The 15,154-nt window shown below is 47.6% G+C and overlaps 2 protein-coding genes across 4 annotated transcripts in view; one reads left to right on the plus strand and one right to left on the minus strand.

Moving 5' to 3' along the window:
• LOC102379761 (atherin-like) overlaps nt 1-2,586 on the plus strand; it is a 9,099-nt gene extending 6,513 nt beyond the window's left edge. The window contains exon 5 of the mRNA XM_025200736.1: nt 2,074-2,586. The gene's annotated coding sequence lies outside the window, so the exon portion shown is untranslated. The remainder of the gene's footprint in view (nt 1-2,073) is intronic.
• A 1,083-nt stretch (nt 2,587-3,669) lies between these two features.
• Nucleotides 3,670-15,154, minus strand: part of TMEM106A (transmembrane protein 106A) — a 12,248-nt gene continuing 763 nt past the window's right edge. Inside the window, exons 1-8 of one of the 3 annotated variants that reach the window (XM_025200728.1) lie at nt 15,083-15,154; nt 12,917-13,138; nt 12,414-12,477; nt 11,383-11,542; nt 10,250-10,390; nt 8,180-8,223; nt 7,264-7,317; nt 5,848-5,968 (exon numbers count right to left, since the gene is read on the minus strand). In XM_025200728.1, coding sequence (XP_025056513.1) covers nt 5,848-5,968; nt 7,264-7,317; nt 8,180-8,223; nt 10,250-10,390; nt 11,383-11,542; nt 12,414-12,477; nt 12,917-13,118 — 786 coding nt within the window. In that variant the 5' untranslated portion in view covers nt 13,119-13,138; nt 15,083-15,154. Of the gene's footprint in view, nt 5,969-7,263; nt 7,318-8,179; nt 8,224-10,249; nt 10,391-11,382; nt 11,543-12,413; nt 12,478-12,916; nt 13,139-15,082 lie in introns of those variants that run through there. The other 2 variants (XM_006020973.3, XM_025200729.1) reach the window with 2 other exon arrangements.

Here is a 15,154-nt window from a genome sequence, read left to right on the forward strand (position 1 = left end):
TCCCATAGCCCATGTAGATTGTATACTGTAGGGAACAATCCCACAGCAACAGGGAGAAGGGATTTTTCTTTTTTCTACATGGTAGTTTACAGGGCCAGTCACTTCCATACAGGGGCCTACAGCTCACCTTTAGTTTACAAAGCTTTGAAGACAGCAATTTAGTGCTCAACGGTCTTGAGTTAATATAAAGTGCTATAGGCTGCTGTTGTGCTCTTATCTTAAAATAGCTTTAATTTTCCCAGCAAAATTAAGTTTTTGAAAGACAGCAATGTGATGCAGAGAGAGTTCCCTGGGTTCTCCTTCCCTTTCTTAAATACGGGAACTATATTTGCTCTTTTCCAATCATCTGGGACCTCTCTCAGTTGCCACAAGTTTTCAAAGATAATGGCCAGAGGCTCTGCAATCACATCAGCCAACATCCTTGGCTGCATTGCATGAATTTGTACATGTTCTCCATCCCCTGGTGAACCTAGTTTAAAACCCTGTTCACTAAGTTAGCAAGCCCGTCTGTGAAGATGCTCTTCCTTCTTTTCATCAGGTGGATCCCATCTCTTCCTAGCAAACCTTCTTTTTGGAACAACATCCCATGGTTGAAGAAACCAAATCCTTACTGGTGACACCATCTGCACAGCCATGCATTGATCTGTAGGATGCATCTGCTCCTGCCTCAGCCGTTCCCCTTGACCGGAAGGATAGAGGAGAATGCCACCTGTGCCCCTGTCCCCTTCACCCTTGCACTCAGAGCCCTGTAGTCACTCTTGATCTGCTCAGGGTCGCCCTTGACAGTATCATTGGATAGTAGTTAAAGGGTCTGACAAGTCTCGGTAATCCTTCCGTGACATCTTGGATCCAGGCTTCAGGCAAGTAGCAGACCTCCTGGGACAAAAGGTCAGGCTGGCAGATGGATCTTTCCATCCCATACAGAAGGGAGTCTCTCCACCTGTTGCTTCCTCTTTGTGATAGTGGTCTTGATCCTTCCCACCTTGGGGATTCCTGGCCTCTTTCCATCAACAGAATGCTCTCCTCCTCCTCTGTTGCTAGCACTCCATATCTGTTCTCCAGGCAAATCACTGCAGATGGGGATGATGACGTTCTTTTGCTGCCAGAGATGCTTCCATCTTCTGCCTTCCTGAGAGTCTATAGTCTCTTCCTTTTCTAGAACCACTTCTGGCAGTCCTTTCTCCAGTCCTGGAGGTCTCCTCCGGCACTGACTCGATGAAGTCCTCATGGTGGAGGATGCTTCAGATGCCTCATGGAGGAGGATGTTCCTGTAGTTCTCTTGCCTTCTCTCTGAGGGACACTACAAGGAGGCACCACTCACACTGCAGGCACTCCCTCACTTGGCCATAATTGGAAGGAACTTGCAAGCCGCAGTCTCCACAGCATCAAACTGAGACTTGGGTGGAAGCCTTGATGGTGAGTGGTCCTGCCTGGACAGATACCACACCGGTATCATAGGTTAGAGATCAGGAGGCAATATTTTACAGTTCGGGTGGCCAGAATCTGGAACCAACTTCCTAGGGAAGTGGTCCTCGCCCCTACCTGGTAAATTCAAAAAGAAGTTAGATGATCACCTGTCTGGGGTCTTGTGAACCCAACATTCATTCCTACATGTGGCAGGGGGTCAGGCTAGATGATCTGTTCAGGTCCCTCCTGACCCTAGCTACTATGAAACTATGAAGGTGCAAGCAGAGGAAAATCTGGCTTCCTCATCACATGGGGAGTCTCCTTTTATACCCTGCTGGGCCCAGACTGGCTGCGTCGCCATGTTAGGGCTTTTGTCAAACACAGGAAACAATCATCCAGCACTTCTCTTAGTTCTGCATCAAACTTTTCTAGCTGAAAAGAGAAGATTGACCATCTGTTACTCATTCCAGCTCATCTAAAGTTCAGTTTTAAGTGCTAAGAAAACAGAACAAAATAAACCAACATTCTTATTTAAAAAAATCCTACACACTTAAAATTGTTTTAATAAAAATTAATAACACTTTAAAAAGGTTTTAAATAGTCATCTATTTTCTATCTTTGTTGGGAAGAAACATGGTAATGAACATTCTCTTTTTACCCTTCCAGACTGTACAATACCTACAACAATGGTAACAGCTGTCCAGTTAACTGTGCAGGAAGACGCCATACCTAGTAAGTCACCTCTGAGCACCAAGGAGATCCAGACGCATCCAAAGTCTAACATTGCAAAGGAAGCCTTAGCATGAACAGATCCTCACAGGATGCGCTAGCTCGTTCCCAGTGTAGGCAATAGCCCCAGTGTAAAATAAACTCTTCCCACCCCGCAGAACACCAAGAAGGGTGCAGTCTTTTTTTATAGAGCCAATACCACCTGTATTAACCTTGGGTCTGTAACTTCATTTCACCCTTCCTACTAGTGCATTTGAGGCACTCCCCACAGCCAGGCAAGACCCAGTGCCTTGAGAAAAAGGCAAGCTCAATTCTAAGGAAGCAAGAATCTTAAAAACTGAGGTCAAATTTAAGCTGGTATCCCCTATTCAGATGCTGAAACATGGTAGAACAGAAATCCAAGGAGATGGATAATAAATACAGGGACAGTTGAAGTCCATATTTAACAAAGTATGCTCTAATTAAAGTCAGCTAGGAATCACATTATCTTTGTTATTTAATTTTGTTCATACTTCTCCTCAAGGGAGCCAGAGATTTCTTGGAAGCTGTTTCATTCTATCTTCCCTGATCAAGATTACTGACTTACAGGGTACAAACTCATAGGAGCTTCTCCAGGACTCTGCTGTGGGGGGAAGCACAAGGCAGTGAAGAACTTTCCTCTGGTTTGTGAAAGGGATAGACTTCTGACATTGCACACTTGGGAGTGTTGCTGTTTACTGCACTGGGATGGAGATCTGCTGCCGCTGTCCAATACTGACGTATTTTTTCCTCCATGAATTGCTGACAGAGCAGCTGGGGTCTTGCCATTCTCCTGACCCACTAACCCTAACACCATATTTACTCAAATCCAAGATGAGATTTTTTTTCCACATTCAACATGGGGAAAGAGCCCCTTGTCTTGGATTCAGTAACAAGGTGGGGGGCATGCAGCTACTGCAGCTCTGGCACTGACCTGGTTTCTGAAGCTCACAAAGAGCAAAAACAGCTACCTATAGTCAAACTTTTTATCAGAGTTTTCATAAGGGCCTCGGTGTGAGCAAACAAATCTCTCCACAGGGGAATGTTTAGGCAGTCAAGACCAGAAGCTGCCAGAGATCTTGTCAGCTGACTGCCACCCTAAGAGGATTCCAGTTTCCAGCAGCTATTCCCCTGGCTACCTCTCTGGCAGCATACTAGAGCATTTACTTGTGCAACAAGGCTGAGCCCTGCCCCCTATGGATTTTAGTGCTGCAGGCAATTGGGTTTTTCCCCCTCAAATCAAGTTCCTTACCACTATTCTGTCACTGTTGCAGTTGCACCCGATCAATGCCACCTGGCTCTGGTGCCCAACATACTTCTGCCTTTAGTTGGAGGGGGTGGCCAAGGCAGGATTTGAGGTCTTGCTTTCCACCTTATTTAAACCTTGCCACCCACTTTCACATCATGCTGACCAGCAGATGTCACTGTGGTATTGTGAGCAAGACTGCTCACCCCAGGAGTGTGATACAAGGAGAAGGGTGTAGGTTGTAGCAGTGTTGGTCTAAGGACATAGGCAGACAAAGTTCTTTGGGTGAATCTGATATTTTTTATTAGACCAACTTAAATAGTTGGAAAACAATTATTAAGCAAGCTTTCAGGTTCAAAAACCCTTCATCAGGCTAAGGAAGTTTCAGCAGTTAGTGTGTGCTCTTCCTGGATGGAATACAAGGAGAAGACACTTAGGTACAATGCCCTCTTTATTTAAGAACATACTGACCCGGAGGACAGGTACATGGCAGACTGTAGCGTTGGAGCACAGAAACTCCATGCCAGAGGCAGGGACATCAGAGCAGATGCAATCATTAAGCGCAGGAGTGGGCAACCAATGGCCTGCACCCGCTGAGGTGCTATTTGGCCCCGGGGAATCTCTGGCATGCAGCTGTGCCATGTCATCCATCCCCTGCAAAATGGATGAAGGGCTGTATCTGTGCTTTCCTCCCTAGAGGAACTGGGTATATGTAACTAAGGTGAGTGCAAAGAGGAAGTTGGCCAGTGGGAGGAGGGAGAGGTAGAGACATGGGAGCAGCAACAGCTGAATAGTCACAAGCTCCGGCCCTTGCTGCCAAAACATTGCTGACCTCTGATTTAGCACATACAAGCATGAAGAGAGAGAACAGAAAAGAAGAAACAGGCAAGCAATGTATTCAGAACAGTATGCAATTCTTCCTCATCCCCAAGGGGGGTAAGATTTGTCCCACTGCTGTTTTCAGATCACTTCAGTGGCCCATCTGAAGCACTCAGGAGCACATACCAAAAGGTGAACTTGCTTGTTGAATGATGCTGTCCTCTGGCAACACAGCAGTGGGCAGCACTGGTCTACTTCTCTGCATTGGTCCAATGGCCCTCCTGATGCCAGAAGCACTCTGGTTCTTTGCGGAGAGTGGTGGTTTTGTGAACATGTTTAGGAACAAACAAGTCTTTGCTGGAGACACGAGAGTTCAGGTCTCCCAATGACTGTCTTGCATTTTCCCCATATTTTCATTCAATTGGAGTGGTATTAAAACATGGTGTGAGGGGGGAGATTATGTATCCAACATTCCATATCCAGCCAGTCAGAACATGTGGAGCATTAGCAAAACTTGGATACAGGGAATGTGCTGGCCTGCAGGTATAATTGTTGTGTTTAGGATGAAACTGCCCATTCTAAGAATGCTGGCCTAGCAGGCAGGGGGTGTTTGTGTATTCTTACTTGCCCCTGGTCTTTACAGAGAACAAAAGGATAACATGAGTTATAAGAAAGATGTGTTGCTAGGGCTGCTTCTCCCACAGGGCAAACTATGAAGAGTGAGTGTTGTTTCCTGGTATTTGAATAAAACAGTTTCCCTTGGTCAGGGTGCACTTTTCCTCACCTGTTTATTTTTTTTAGGACAGGAGCTGCCAGAGTCAGGCAGGAAACTAGCTTTGCTGGGCTTAGAATGCCTGACAGGCCCCCACCCAACACAGCACAAACTCTCCCAAAATTATGGGTACAAGACAAGCCGGGGCTCCCATGGACTGCATGACTCCCGTTGTGAAGCTATCCCTTTTGTGCGTTAGGAAAAACTAGAGCATGAATTTACTTTTTAAAAACTCACAAAACCTACACTCACTCATGGTCTTGGACTGGACAAACACATATCAACACCCTTATTTACCCTGTGTATGGGACCCACTATAACTCACTGCTACCACTTGCACATAGAAAGCGCAATTGGCACTTCAGAACTAAGTGTGGGTGCTGTTTGTCCAAGAGGAATTGTATCACACCTTCCCTTTGTGTATTACTTTTATGCTTAATTAAGGGCACACACACAATGATGCAATATGGCAGGGAAATAGCAAAACTTGATTTGACTGATAGGTTGCACAAAAAGCAAGTATGGCACAGGTTAACTTTGCAGGTCCAGCAGCCTGCACTCAACCAGTGAGTGCAGCTATTTCCCAAATGTGGAGTGCTCTACTTACACTGGCCACCATAAGGCACAGAAATGGGAATTGCAAGCTTGGAGCAACGTGGCCCAAGTTCACCAAATCCATTGAGTCTCTGCTGAAGAGACAGTGGCAGAGTGAAAGTATCTTCTCAGGAAAGAGTCCCATGTCCTGCTTCAATCAGAATGGCTCAGAAAGCAGCTTTAGGAGTTGGCACCCCTCTCCTGCAACTTGCCTTTGCAACAGGAGAACATGGCCTCCAGCGATTCCACCATCCCAGCCCTGTCAGGGAGGGCCATGGTAAAGTGGGTGAGGTGACGTTGTATTCCCTCGACAGTCCACATACTGATAGTTCTCAAAAGCCAGCTGCTCCGAGTGGCACAGATAGGAACAGGTCAGAGTGCCCCTGAAAAGCAGAATGAGAAGAACCCAGCTTACTTTACAGAGATTGAAATCCATGGATCCACAACTTCATGTGCTAGGATTTGATTTTCAAGAGAAGTTCTCCTGCAGTCTTTCATAGCCACCCATATGTCTCTACTTGGCAGCTCCAAGTCACTTATAACATCAAAGCCTAAATGCAGGTGCCTAGTTTGCAGGCAGCCTCTCATCCTGCACTGATTTATATTAAGGCTGCACGTACAGCTACAGGTTTCCCTTGATTTATTTGGTACCCGCGTTCCTGGAGAATGCTGCATAAATAGAATTTGCATAAAGCGAACCTACTTTATAACGTAAGAAATAGGGGTAGGTTCCTGTGACGGCTGCTCCTGGGGCCACTTCAGTATGGGCTGGGGTGAGCATGGACAAGCAGAGCCCTGGGCGGTGCAGGGCTCGGCACTCACCCCAGCTGTAGCGGCCCCGGGAGCTGCCAGCACCAGCTGCCTGCAACCACTGGGCTGCACCGTGCCCCAAACCCCCTGGGGCTCTGCCTGTCCCCGCTCACCCCAGCTCATGCTGCAGCTGTCCCAGGAGCAGCCGATGCCAGCTCCCTATAGCTACTGGGCTGCACTGTGCCCTGGTGCAGGCAGCTGGCGTCAGCAGCTCCCAGGGCCACTGCATCCGGGGCTGGGGTGGAGACAGGCAGAGCGCTGGGAAGAGCCTAGAGCCGCTGCCGGCCTGAACCTGCAGCAGCTGCTGACCCCAGCCTGCTCTCATCCGGCTGCAGGCAGCTCCCCGCCCCTGCTACAGTCCACCACACATATCATACAGCACCTTCCCAGTATCTCCATTACAATGCTAAAGGCCCTGCGCACCAGGCTGAGTCGGTCTCCCCCACCCCTTTCAGGCAACAGGCTTTCTCCTTCAGGGAGTAGAACAAGGTCAACAGTCACTCTCCCTGCTACAGTTGACACAACTGCTCCCTTTCCTGACGCAGGCTGTCCATCAGGCTGATTTGCTTGCACTGCTCTCCTGGTATAAGTCACAGCTCTTTTTGCTTGCACTGCTGGAGCTACACTGTGGGTATGAGCAGGGTACCTCTCCATGAACTAATGGCTCTCAGGCCTTTAAAATCATACAACTATCACATGTACACACACCAGCACACATACCCCAGTTGCTGAAAAACTGGGAAATGATTAACAAAAGCCACAAATGACCATGGTTACCAAGAACAGCAAAGTTCAGGGGAGCTACATGAGAAGTACTTGAGGGCATAAGTCAGTTCAGAGTGATTATCTTTTAACCAGACAAACTTACTGTATATGCAGTAGAATATTGTGGACTTTGATTCTGGTCCACGTACAGATGTTGCTGTGAGATAGAAAAGAGAATTAATGAGAGTGCGCTGTTGTCAACCATCTATTCCGTAGAACAGCCCAGGAATGAGAAGGCACTTCTTCAGCTGTCTCTCTGGCCAGATCTGTATTCTGAAGGTTTTGCCAATATCACTGAGCACTAGGGTGGATGCAGCTATGCCAGCTTATCTTATTCCAGCCACCCTAAGCACCTGGAAGGAACATGATCCCATGGGCATGACTGTATCTGCATGTGCAGCTTTCAATGACATTGCTATATAAGCCTCACGCCATCTAGTTACACAATGACCAACACAGCTACACCAACAAGCACTGGTGGCACAGATCTTCCCTTGCCACCCCACAGCATCAAACAGTATAAGATGGGAGAATGAAGCTCTACCAATGCCTGACCCCCAGTCAGGCACTCCAGAAAACAGACCACATCATGACACCTGTGAAAAAGCTGCCCCTGCTGCAGCCACTTGCTGTTTCACAGGGAGGTGTTGCGGGGGCAGAGGGGTTCCATACATGTTGCATTTAATTGTACACATGTGGCACCTCAGGTATTATCAGACTCAGGCATCAGAGTGAGAAGAAACTTATTACTCTGGGGAGATGTTAGATTTGTAAGTGATACAGTGAAGTCAGTGAAAGACTGGGAAACAAACAACACAGAAGAAACGGGAGAGGAATTAAAAATGGAAATACTGGATTTCTGTCTAAACCAATTACATGCATCAGAGAACATGTTCTCAGTGACACCCTCCACAGACAAGATATGTGAACTATGCTAATAACTCCATGAAGACAAACCTAAAAGAATTATGGCTACTCACTAGCCAAAGCCAAGAAAGGAAGTCTTTGAAAATACTTACTACGTATTATTATCCGTTATCATATTGGAGACCATGTAATATATCTAAAATGAAACAGAAGAATTAGCTGGAGTGGTGCAGTAAGTACCTTCACCACATCCAGGCATAGCCCACAGCGATAAAATAAAGAATTACTGATTATCCCATCTGGTCCACACAGCATAAACCTCCCCACACAGTAACAATAATTCTGCCCAGGAACTGGGTAGAAAAAATGGCTGGTTGAAAGATGGCTCTCTACAGTCTTGCAGTGCAAATAGCGCTCCTGCTCTGGGCTCTGCAGGGTTTGAACATAAACCAGTAATCTCATCAGTCAACTATGCACCACAAGACTGAATCTCATAGGAAAAAGCTGGTTGCCGCTTCTCAAATCCCTGCAGCATTTAATGATACACACAAATACTTTGTCCTTGTCTGTATTCAAAGATGCGTTGGCTTAGTGGTGTCCGACCTTTTGCTCCGTGGGATGGATGATTGGTGTGGGATGAGTCCAGGGGCTAGAACCATGCTGTGGGCCTCACCTGGCACATGCTGGATTGGGCCCCAGTTCCACACAGAATCATAGAGAAGTAGGGCTGGAAGGGACCTCCAGAGGTCATCTAGTCTAACCCCTGCCTGAGGCAGGATGATCCCTATCCCAAACTACGCCACTGAAATTATAAGCTAAACTCTACGTAAGCCTACCATCAACAGTACTACATGGTGTCTAAGGTCCTGCATAGGATTGGCTCACCACCCTACCCCTGGGCCACCCTGGGCTGGATTAGGCCCCAACATCCCAATCCTGGCCCCATGTGCTCAGGATCATGCCCTGCTACCTCCAGCCCCACATATACAGGATTGGGCCTCGTTGCCTTGCCCATATCTCCATGCATTCTGGATAGGGCTCCACTGCCTGCCTCTACCCTGACACATGCAGGATCGGGCCCTGCCAGCCTGGCCCAGTACATACCTGCTGGGGCTTCATTACCCACTCCTGTGCATACAGGTGGAATCCTGGGTGCAGGACCATGTCATGTGGCCCATTGGGGCTTGGAAATTTGGTGCTGGAGGAGCAGTGACAGTGTTAATTGCCACTGCTCTTCTCTCCCATCCTCCAGCAAATTTCCGAAACTTTGGGAAGCCTCATGGGCTGAATCTGGCCCACAGGCTGGGGGTTGAGTACCCCTGCGCTAATTTACCTATAGGCATTATTTTTAAGCCAATATAGGCCTTGTTTACACATGGAAGTAATTTGCAGGTAAGGCCTATCACTGAAATCCAAGGTCAGGAGCCCATCAGCAGAGGAGGGGTCAAGTAATTGCTGCCACTACTACTCACTCTGCTGCCACTGCCATGTCTAGATCTAGCATGCATGGAGGGGTGAGTTTGACACTCCTGCTTTAGACCCAAATATGATCCCCATCTGGGGAGAGTTCAGTGCCCCAGTTACTTTTATTGCCCTGGTTAAACATATTTCCAAAGAACAAAAGCACTGGAGATTTGCAGATCTGGGCACAAGATGGATGGGGTTATACCAGTACTCAAGCCTTTGAAATGAACTGGAGCAGGTAGAAGTATTCCCAGAACTCACTCCAGCCTAATGCTGCTGTAACAGTGCCAATACCACTTCAAGTATTTGGAGAGCTTGTGTGGATAGACACCAACTACTTTAACAACCATTTGAGGTACCTGCACTGAGCCCAGATGCACTCAAATTCTCCAACACTTTAGCATCAGTTGCTTGTCTTCCTTTTTTTGCTTAGCAGTGTCTAAGCTCCGGCAAATTAATGAGAACATGCAGAGGGAGCAGAGAAGCAGTTTGTTTAGACAGACTGTATTCAATAAGATGATTTTCATAAAGATTAAAAAGATAAATCAAGATCTTTTGAGGCTCTCAGACCCCAACTCAGCCACACATACACAAATAATTGTGTGTGGTGGCTGGTTACAGAAGTGAACCCCACCCCCCAAATAAATGGAGAGATGGTGAGTGAAGCAGAGTGGAACTACTCTTCCCCATCCCCAATCCAGGGGTGATAAATATCAGTCAGGTATTTAAAGGCATCAGCAAGAGGTAGTAGGGTTCACCTGGCCACTCTGCAAAGGACCCATATTCAGCAGGTTCTTCATGCTAGTTTTTCCTATCACCAGGGTCAGGTGTAAAACCTCAATCTCCAGCTGACTGACAGCGATTGGGTAGAAATTGCTGTTGGTAATGTTCAACATGTTCTAGGAAGAAAGACCAACAATGGGAAAGCATGGTGCATCAAAGCTAATAAAAAAGCTATTGCTAACAAACACACAACGCCACAATGATACCCTAGTGTAGGGGTGGGCAAAATGCGGCCCGAGGGCCAGATGCGGTCCGCCAGGCCATTCTATCCAGTCCGCGGGGCCCCTAAAAAATTTAGAAAATTAATATTTATCTGCCCAGGGCTGCCTGTCATGTGGCCCTCGATGGCTTGCCAAAACTCAGTAAGCAGCCCTCTGCCCAAAATAATTGCCCGCCCCTGCTCTAGTGCATATCATTATGTCCCTGTGAAATCACTGCATCACTGCCCTGGAGCACAGGGTCCTTTTCAAACCCAGATCCTCAGATACACAGCTTAGCTACAGTTCCCTTCTGCTTGGCATTTTTCCAGAGGTTTTATTTTTAAATATCAAAAAGCGTGTTTAAAAAGCACTTGGGCTTTCTAAAATTAGGCAGGTCCCTACCTACTCTGATAACTGCATGCCCTCAGCACCCATTCCATGACAATCATGGCCAGGCTGGGTTTTAAAGTGGTTGCAAGGAAAAATGCACAGATAAGGATGACTAAGGATGACTGCTAGAATGTGCTGCATAGCTGACTGTTACCAGACAGCACTTCCTGGCCCCCTCAACTTGGCTTTATCGAAAGCACCTCACTCCTGCCCTGCCACTCCAGCCTTGCCTGCTTCCTCAACTAGCTCCATTCTACAGCTGACTCCTGACTTGAAACAATCTCTACTCCTTCACTGCACGTAGTTCTGCCGACATAACTCACTCCTGACCTGCCACTCTCCCCACCCCCCCATCCCATTTGATCTTCAGAAATCTTGGAATGGACACTTATAACTGAGCCAAGTTATGAATATTTCTCTGTCGCTAGCTATGGGGAGATGAAGATGAGACTCTGCTGCCCTCCAACCCCTCCATAGCTCAGCTTAACTTCACTGTAAGCTCCAGCTTGAGAACTCACTGTCATGTTGAGGATGATACTGGAAATGGCTGCATCGAAGGCAATGGAGGAGGCATTCAGCCCTGCAGGCTGCACGTTTATGGAGCGAGGGAACAGGAAGAATATGATGAGAGAAGACATCAGCAGGCAAATCACCACCGCAAGTGACACATACAGTTTCCTGCAAGATAGCATCAGAGGGACATGGCTCACCTGGTTCAGACAGCCAGCCTTCATAGCAGTGAGTGTCCTGCAGCCTGGCTTCATGTAGAAGAACAGAAACCAGCTCATGCTAGGTTGGCACCAGGACCTCAGGTATCAAGGGCCTGGGATGGGATATGCATTAGACAGGCTTGTGGAGCAGCACTCTTATTGTGGAGGAGGAGCAACAGGTTTCAAACACGGTGACATGCTGCTTGTCACTGGTCAAAGGCCTCAAGGCACCTTTTCAAACAGAACTGCCAGCTGAGAGTCCCAGTGACATTCCCTCCTACAGCTCAGAATGCAACTCCCTACCGTCACAGTACAGGTATTCTACTGGCACCGCACCCAAGACTCATCAGCCTTTCAGTGATCCTTTAAAACAGAATCTCTGTTGTAATGTGAAGAACCTAAGCTGCATCCAGAGCCACCCCTTGGGTAAGGCGAATCGGGGCAACCACCTTGGGCCCCGTGCTTTGGGGGGGCCCCCATGGAGCCAGGCAGAGCGGCTGTGGCTCCTCCCATTGGGCCTGCCTGGAGCTGGTGGCTCAGCCCCGTGCCACGGAAGTGACTAGCCGCTTGCCTCCCCACCACGTGCCACTGGCTTCATGTCCGCTGAAGAGCAGCTCATCCAAGGCACGCGGGATCTGCTTGGCCCTAGGCACCAAATTTCACTGCTACAGCACTACCATGCCCTGCCTTTGAGGGGGTCCCACAGCCTCGTGTAGTGTTAAAGGGGCACCGCATAGGCTGATTTGTCCCGGGCCCTGCACCCCGCTAGGGTCAGCTCTGACTACATCTATTCAAATATAGCAAGAAAATGTAAGATAACAGAAAAAGCAGAACTTTACGTTCGTCTGGGCTTCAGCCTCTGGTCACCATATGGAATCAGAGCCACCAACTGCTTCTCTTGCCCTGCAAGAAAGTGAAGAGGTGCAGGTTAGAGCCATCAGACTGGGCAAAGCAGCAAAGAAAGCACATCAGGCTGCAGGGCAAAGCACAGCAGTTTAGACTTGATCAGACTTTGTGATACAGACACTACTGCATTTAGCAAGATACAGTGATGGAGCTCAGATAACCAAAATCTGCTTCAGTCTAGGGTAGCAACAACCATTTTGCTGACTGGGACTGGACTGACAACTTGTCAGGAGCCTGGGTTTGGAGCTAATTAACCAAAAATAGAACCCACTGTCTCCTCATTGGCACAGAGGTGCATCATCCACAGAGATAACCGGTCTCAGCATGCCATCCTCCACACTGTGCACACAGTTACTCAGAAGCAGCTGATGCTATCTGGTTGAAATAGAGGTTTGGAAAGGCTGAAAACCACCAACCATGTATAAGAATCTCCTACCCCTGGGGATTCTTCCCGTTCCCTGGCATGTTGGGCAGTTGACGCAGCCCCGACTTGCAATGCCCAAGCATGGTGCACAGGGAGTAGCATTAATACTGCCATAACCGGAGACTTCATCCTCAGCAATTGATTTCTTGGGCAGGACGGGTTCACTCTCCTTCTGGCCAGAGCCCTTCCAGAGGTTGGAAAGCGATTCACCCATAGTTCAGAGAAAACACTTCACTAGACACCAGAAACAAAAAGAAAATCCTTGTGGCCCAAGATCCAAGAACAGTGCAACCAATAGTCAGTGCATTACAATATACACTCTAAGCAACATTTGCTTCACTCAACACAGTGCAAGAATCTCAGCTTTTAATTTAAACCGTAAAACATTCCTAGTGGTCATGGATGTAGCGAAGCACTTGAGAACATGACTCTAGTGGAAAAAAAAAACAACCCCCCACCACACACACACACACTTTGGTTTCCTCTTAATCACATGATTTTTTATATTTTGAATGTCATGAATTCTAGGTCCACTCTTGAACATATGGAGACAGCAACACTACTAAAGCCTAGAAAGCAGGATTAATGTGCCCATTGTATGTGGCAGAAGACACGGGGTGGGAGGGTGGGAACATGATGTTTCTCAGAAGATGAAAAAGCATGCAGGGACATGAGTACACACAAAAAGACTGCACCAAGCCTCTCCTAAACATAGTGATCACTAAACGCTGAACTGATTCGAACTGCAATCAGCACCTCTCAAGCTTAAACCAAAATGACTTTCTAGATCCTCTCCCCTGGCTCTCTGCTGCCTTTTACAATCAGAGGCAGCTCCCATAGTCTTCTCTATCAGTCCAAATGTCACAGAGGACTGGCAATAAAACAAGAAAAACAGAAATAAGAGGCTAAATTTTCTATCACAGTCAATAGCTGAATCCAGTTTGCTACTTGGTGATCTCCTCGGAGAGAAAGGAGGATTTCTCGTCCAGGCAGCCTTGTTTTAACTCAAAGATACATTGCTTTTCAACAGGAAGAGCCTAAAGAAAGAGAGGTCAGAGAAAAGGAAGAAGCTTCACGTGAACAATCACTTTCAATTCTTGCTTGCAAAATAGTGCAAAACATCCTGACATCCTGGATGTACTCAGAGAGACATTCAGAGTTTTCCATTTATCCCATCTCACACACAACACTGTCATTTGAGAGATGGGTGGCAGTGCCTGAAAACTCCAGAGACAGTTTCCCTTTATTTGGTCACAGCTAGTTTTGATTTTCCTGGGCGACACTGAATAAGACATCACTGAAATACTGTGTTTCAGTCACAGAGGAACAGGGTCCCCCCCCCCAAGTAATTCCATGCAATTCAGTTTGGTGAGTTTTTGCCAAATTACTGGTTATAATAAGCTTGAAGGGATAGAAAATTCAGCAAGTTCCCTACCTTCCTGTTACTTTACAGCAAGGGGATCACGTGTAAGAACGTGGGCCCTGATGCCTGGAAGATTCCAGGGACTTCACAATTACTGATCACTGCCTTTTTTTTGTGAGGATGATGAGAGGACCCCAGCCCTATGTATCTACAGGTCCTAGCTTCACAGCTTTTTTCAGAGATTTCCCAGCCATTTGGGTTGCAGTCACTTACCCAACCAAGTTATTTAATACTGGCTGTTTCCCTGTTCCAGAAGCAAAAAATGAAGAGGAGGAGCTTAAGGGGGAAGTTACTCTTACAATGTGGGACAAAGAACTGTGGGGGCTGCAAAAGTCCTCTGCAGATGTCCAGGAATACCAGGCACAATGGGCACTGGTGCTGGGGAAAGATTAACTCGTCCTTGTGCAGCTGAACTGCAATGTATCATAGTAGCCTTAGCTGCGATCCACTATAAAACCCCAATGAGACAGGTTGATGCCACTGCGGGGACCTTGGGCTGACAGGGTTTGCAAGAAACGGCTGCAACTAACCCAGGAAGAAGCTGCGCTGACTGCCTCCCTCATTATGCATATGGATGGTGCATTACAGACAAGGAGAGAGAGAGAGAGAGAGAGAAAGAGTCCAACCCCAAGCAAACCAACATGCCCAAAAGAGTTGGCACACTGGCATCACGTTGAAGGGCCAATGTGCCTTCAGCCCACTGACCATTACAAGCGACAAATGCTTTGATGGCTCTGGCCAAACATGCAGCTGACCTCAGGGTCGCCCGTGCTGGGCCAGCTGCCGCCCAAAGGAGACGCTCCTGCAGGGAGATGACCTTCCTGCTG

The sequence above is a fragment of the Alligator sinensis genome, unplaced genomic scaffold (assembly GCF_000455745.1).
Source record: "Alligator sinensis unplaced genomic scaffold, ASM45574v1 scaffold161_1, whole genome shotgun sequence".
NCBI lineage: Eukaryota > Metazoa > Chordata > Crocodylia > Alligatoridae > Alligator > Alligator sinensis.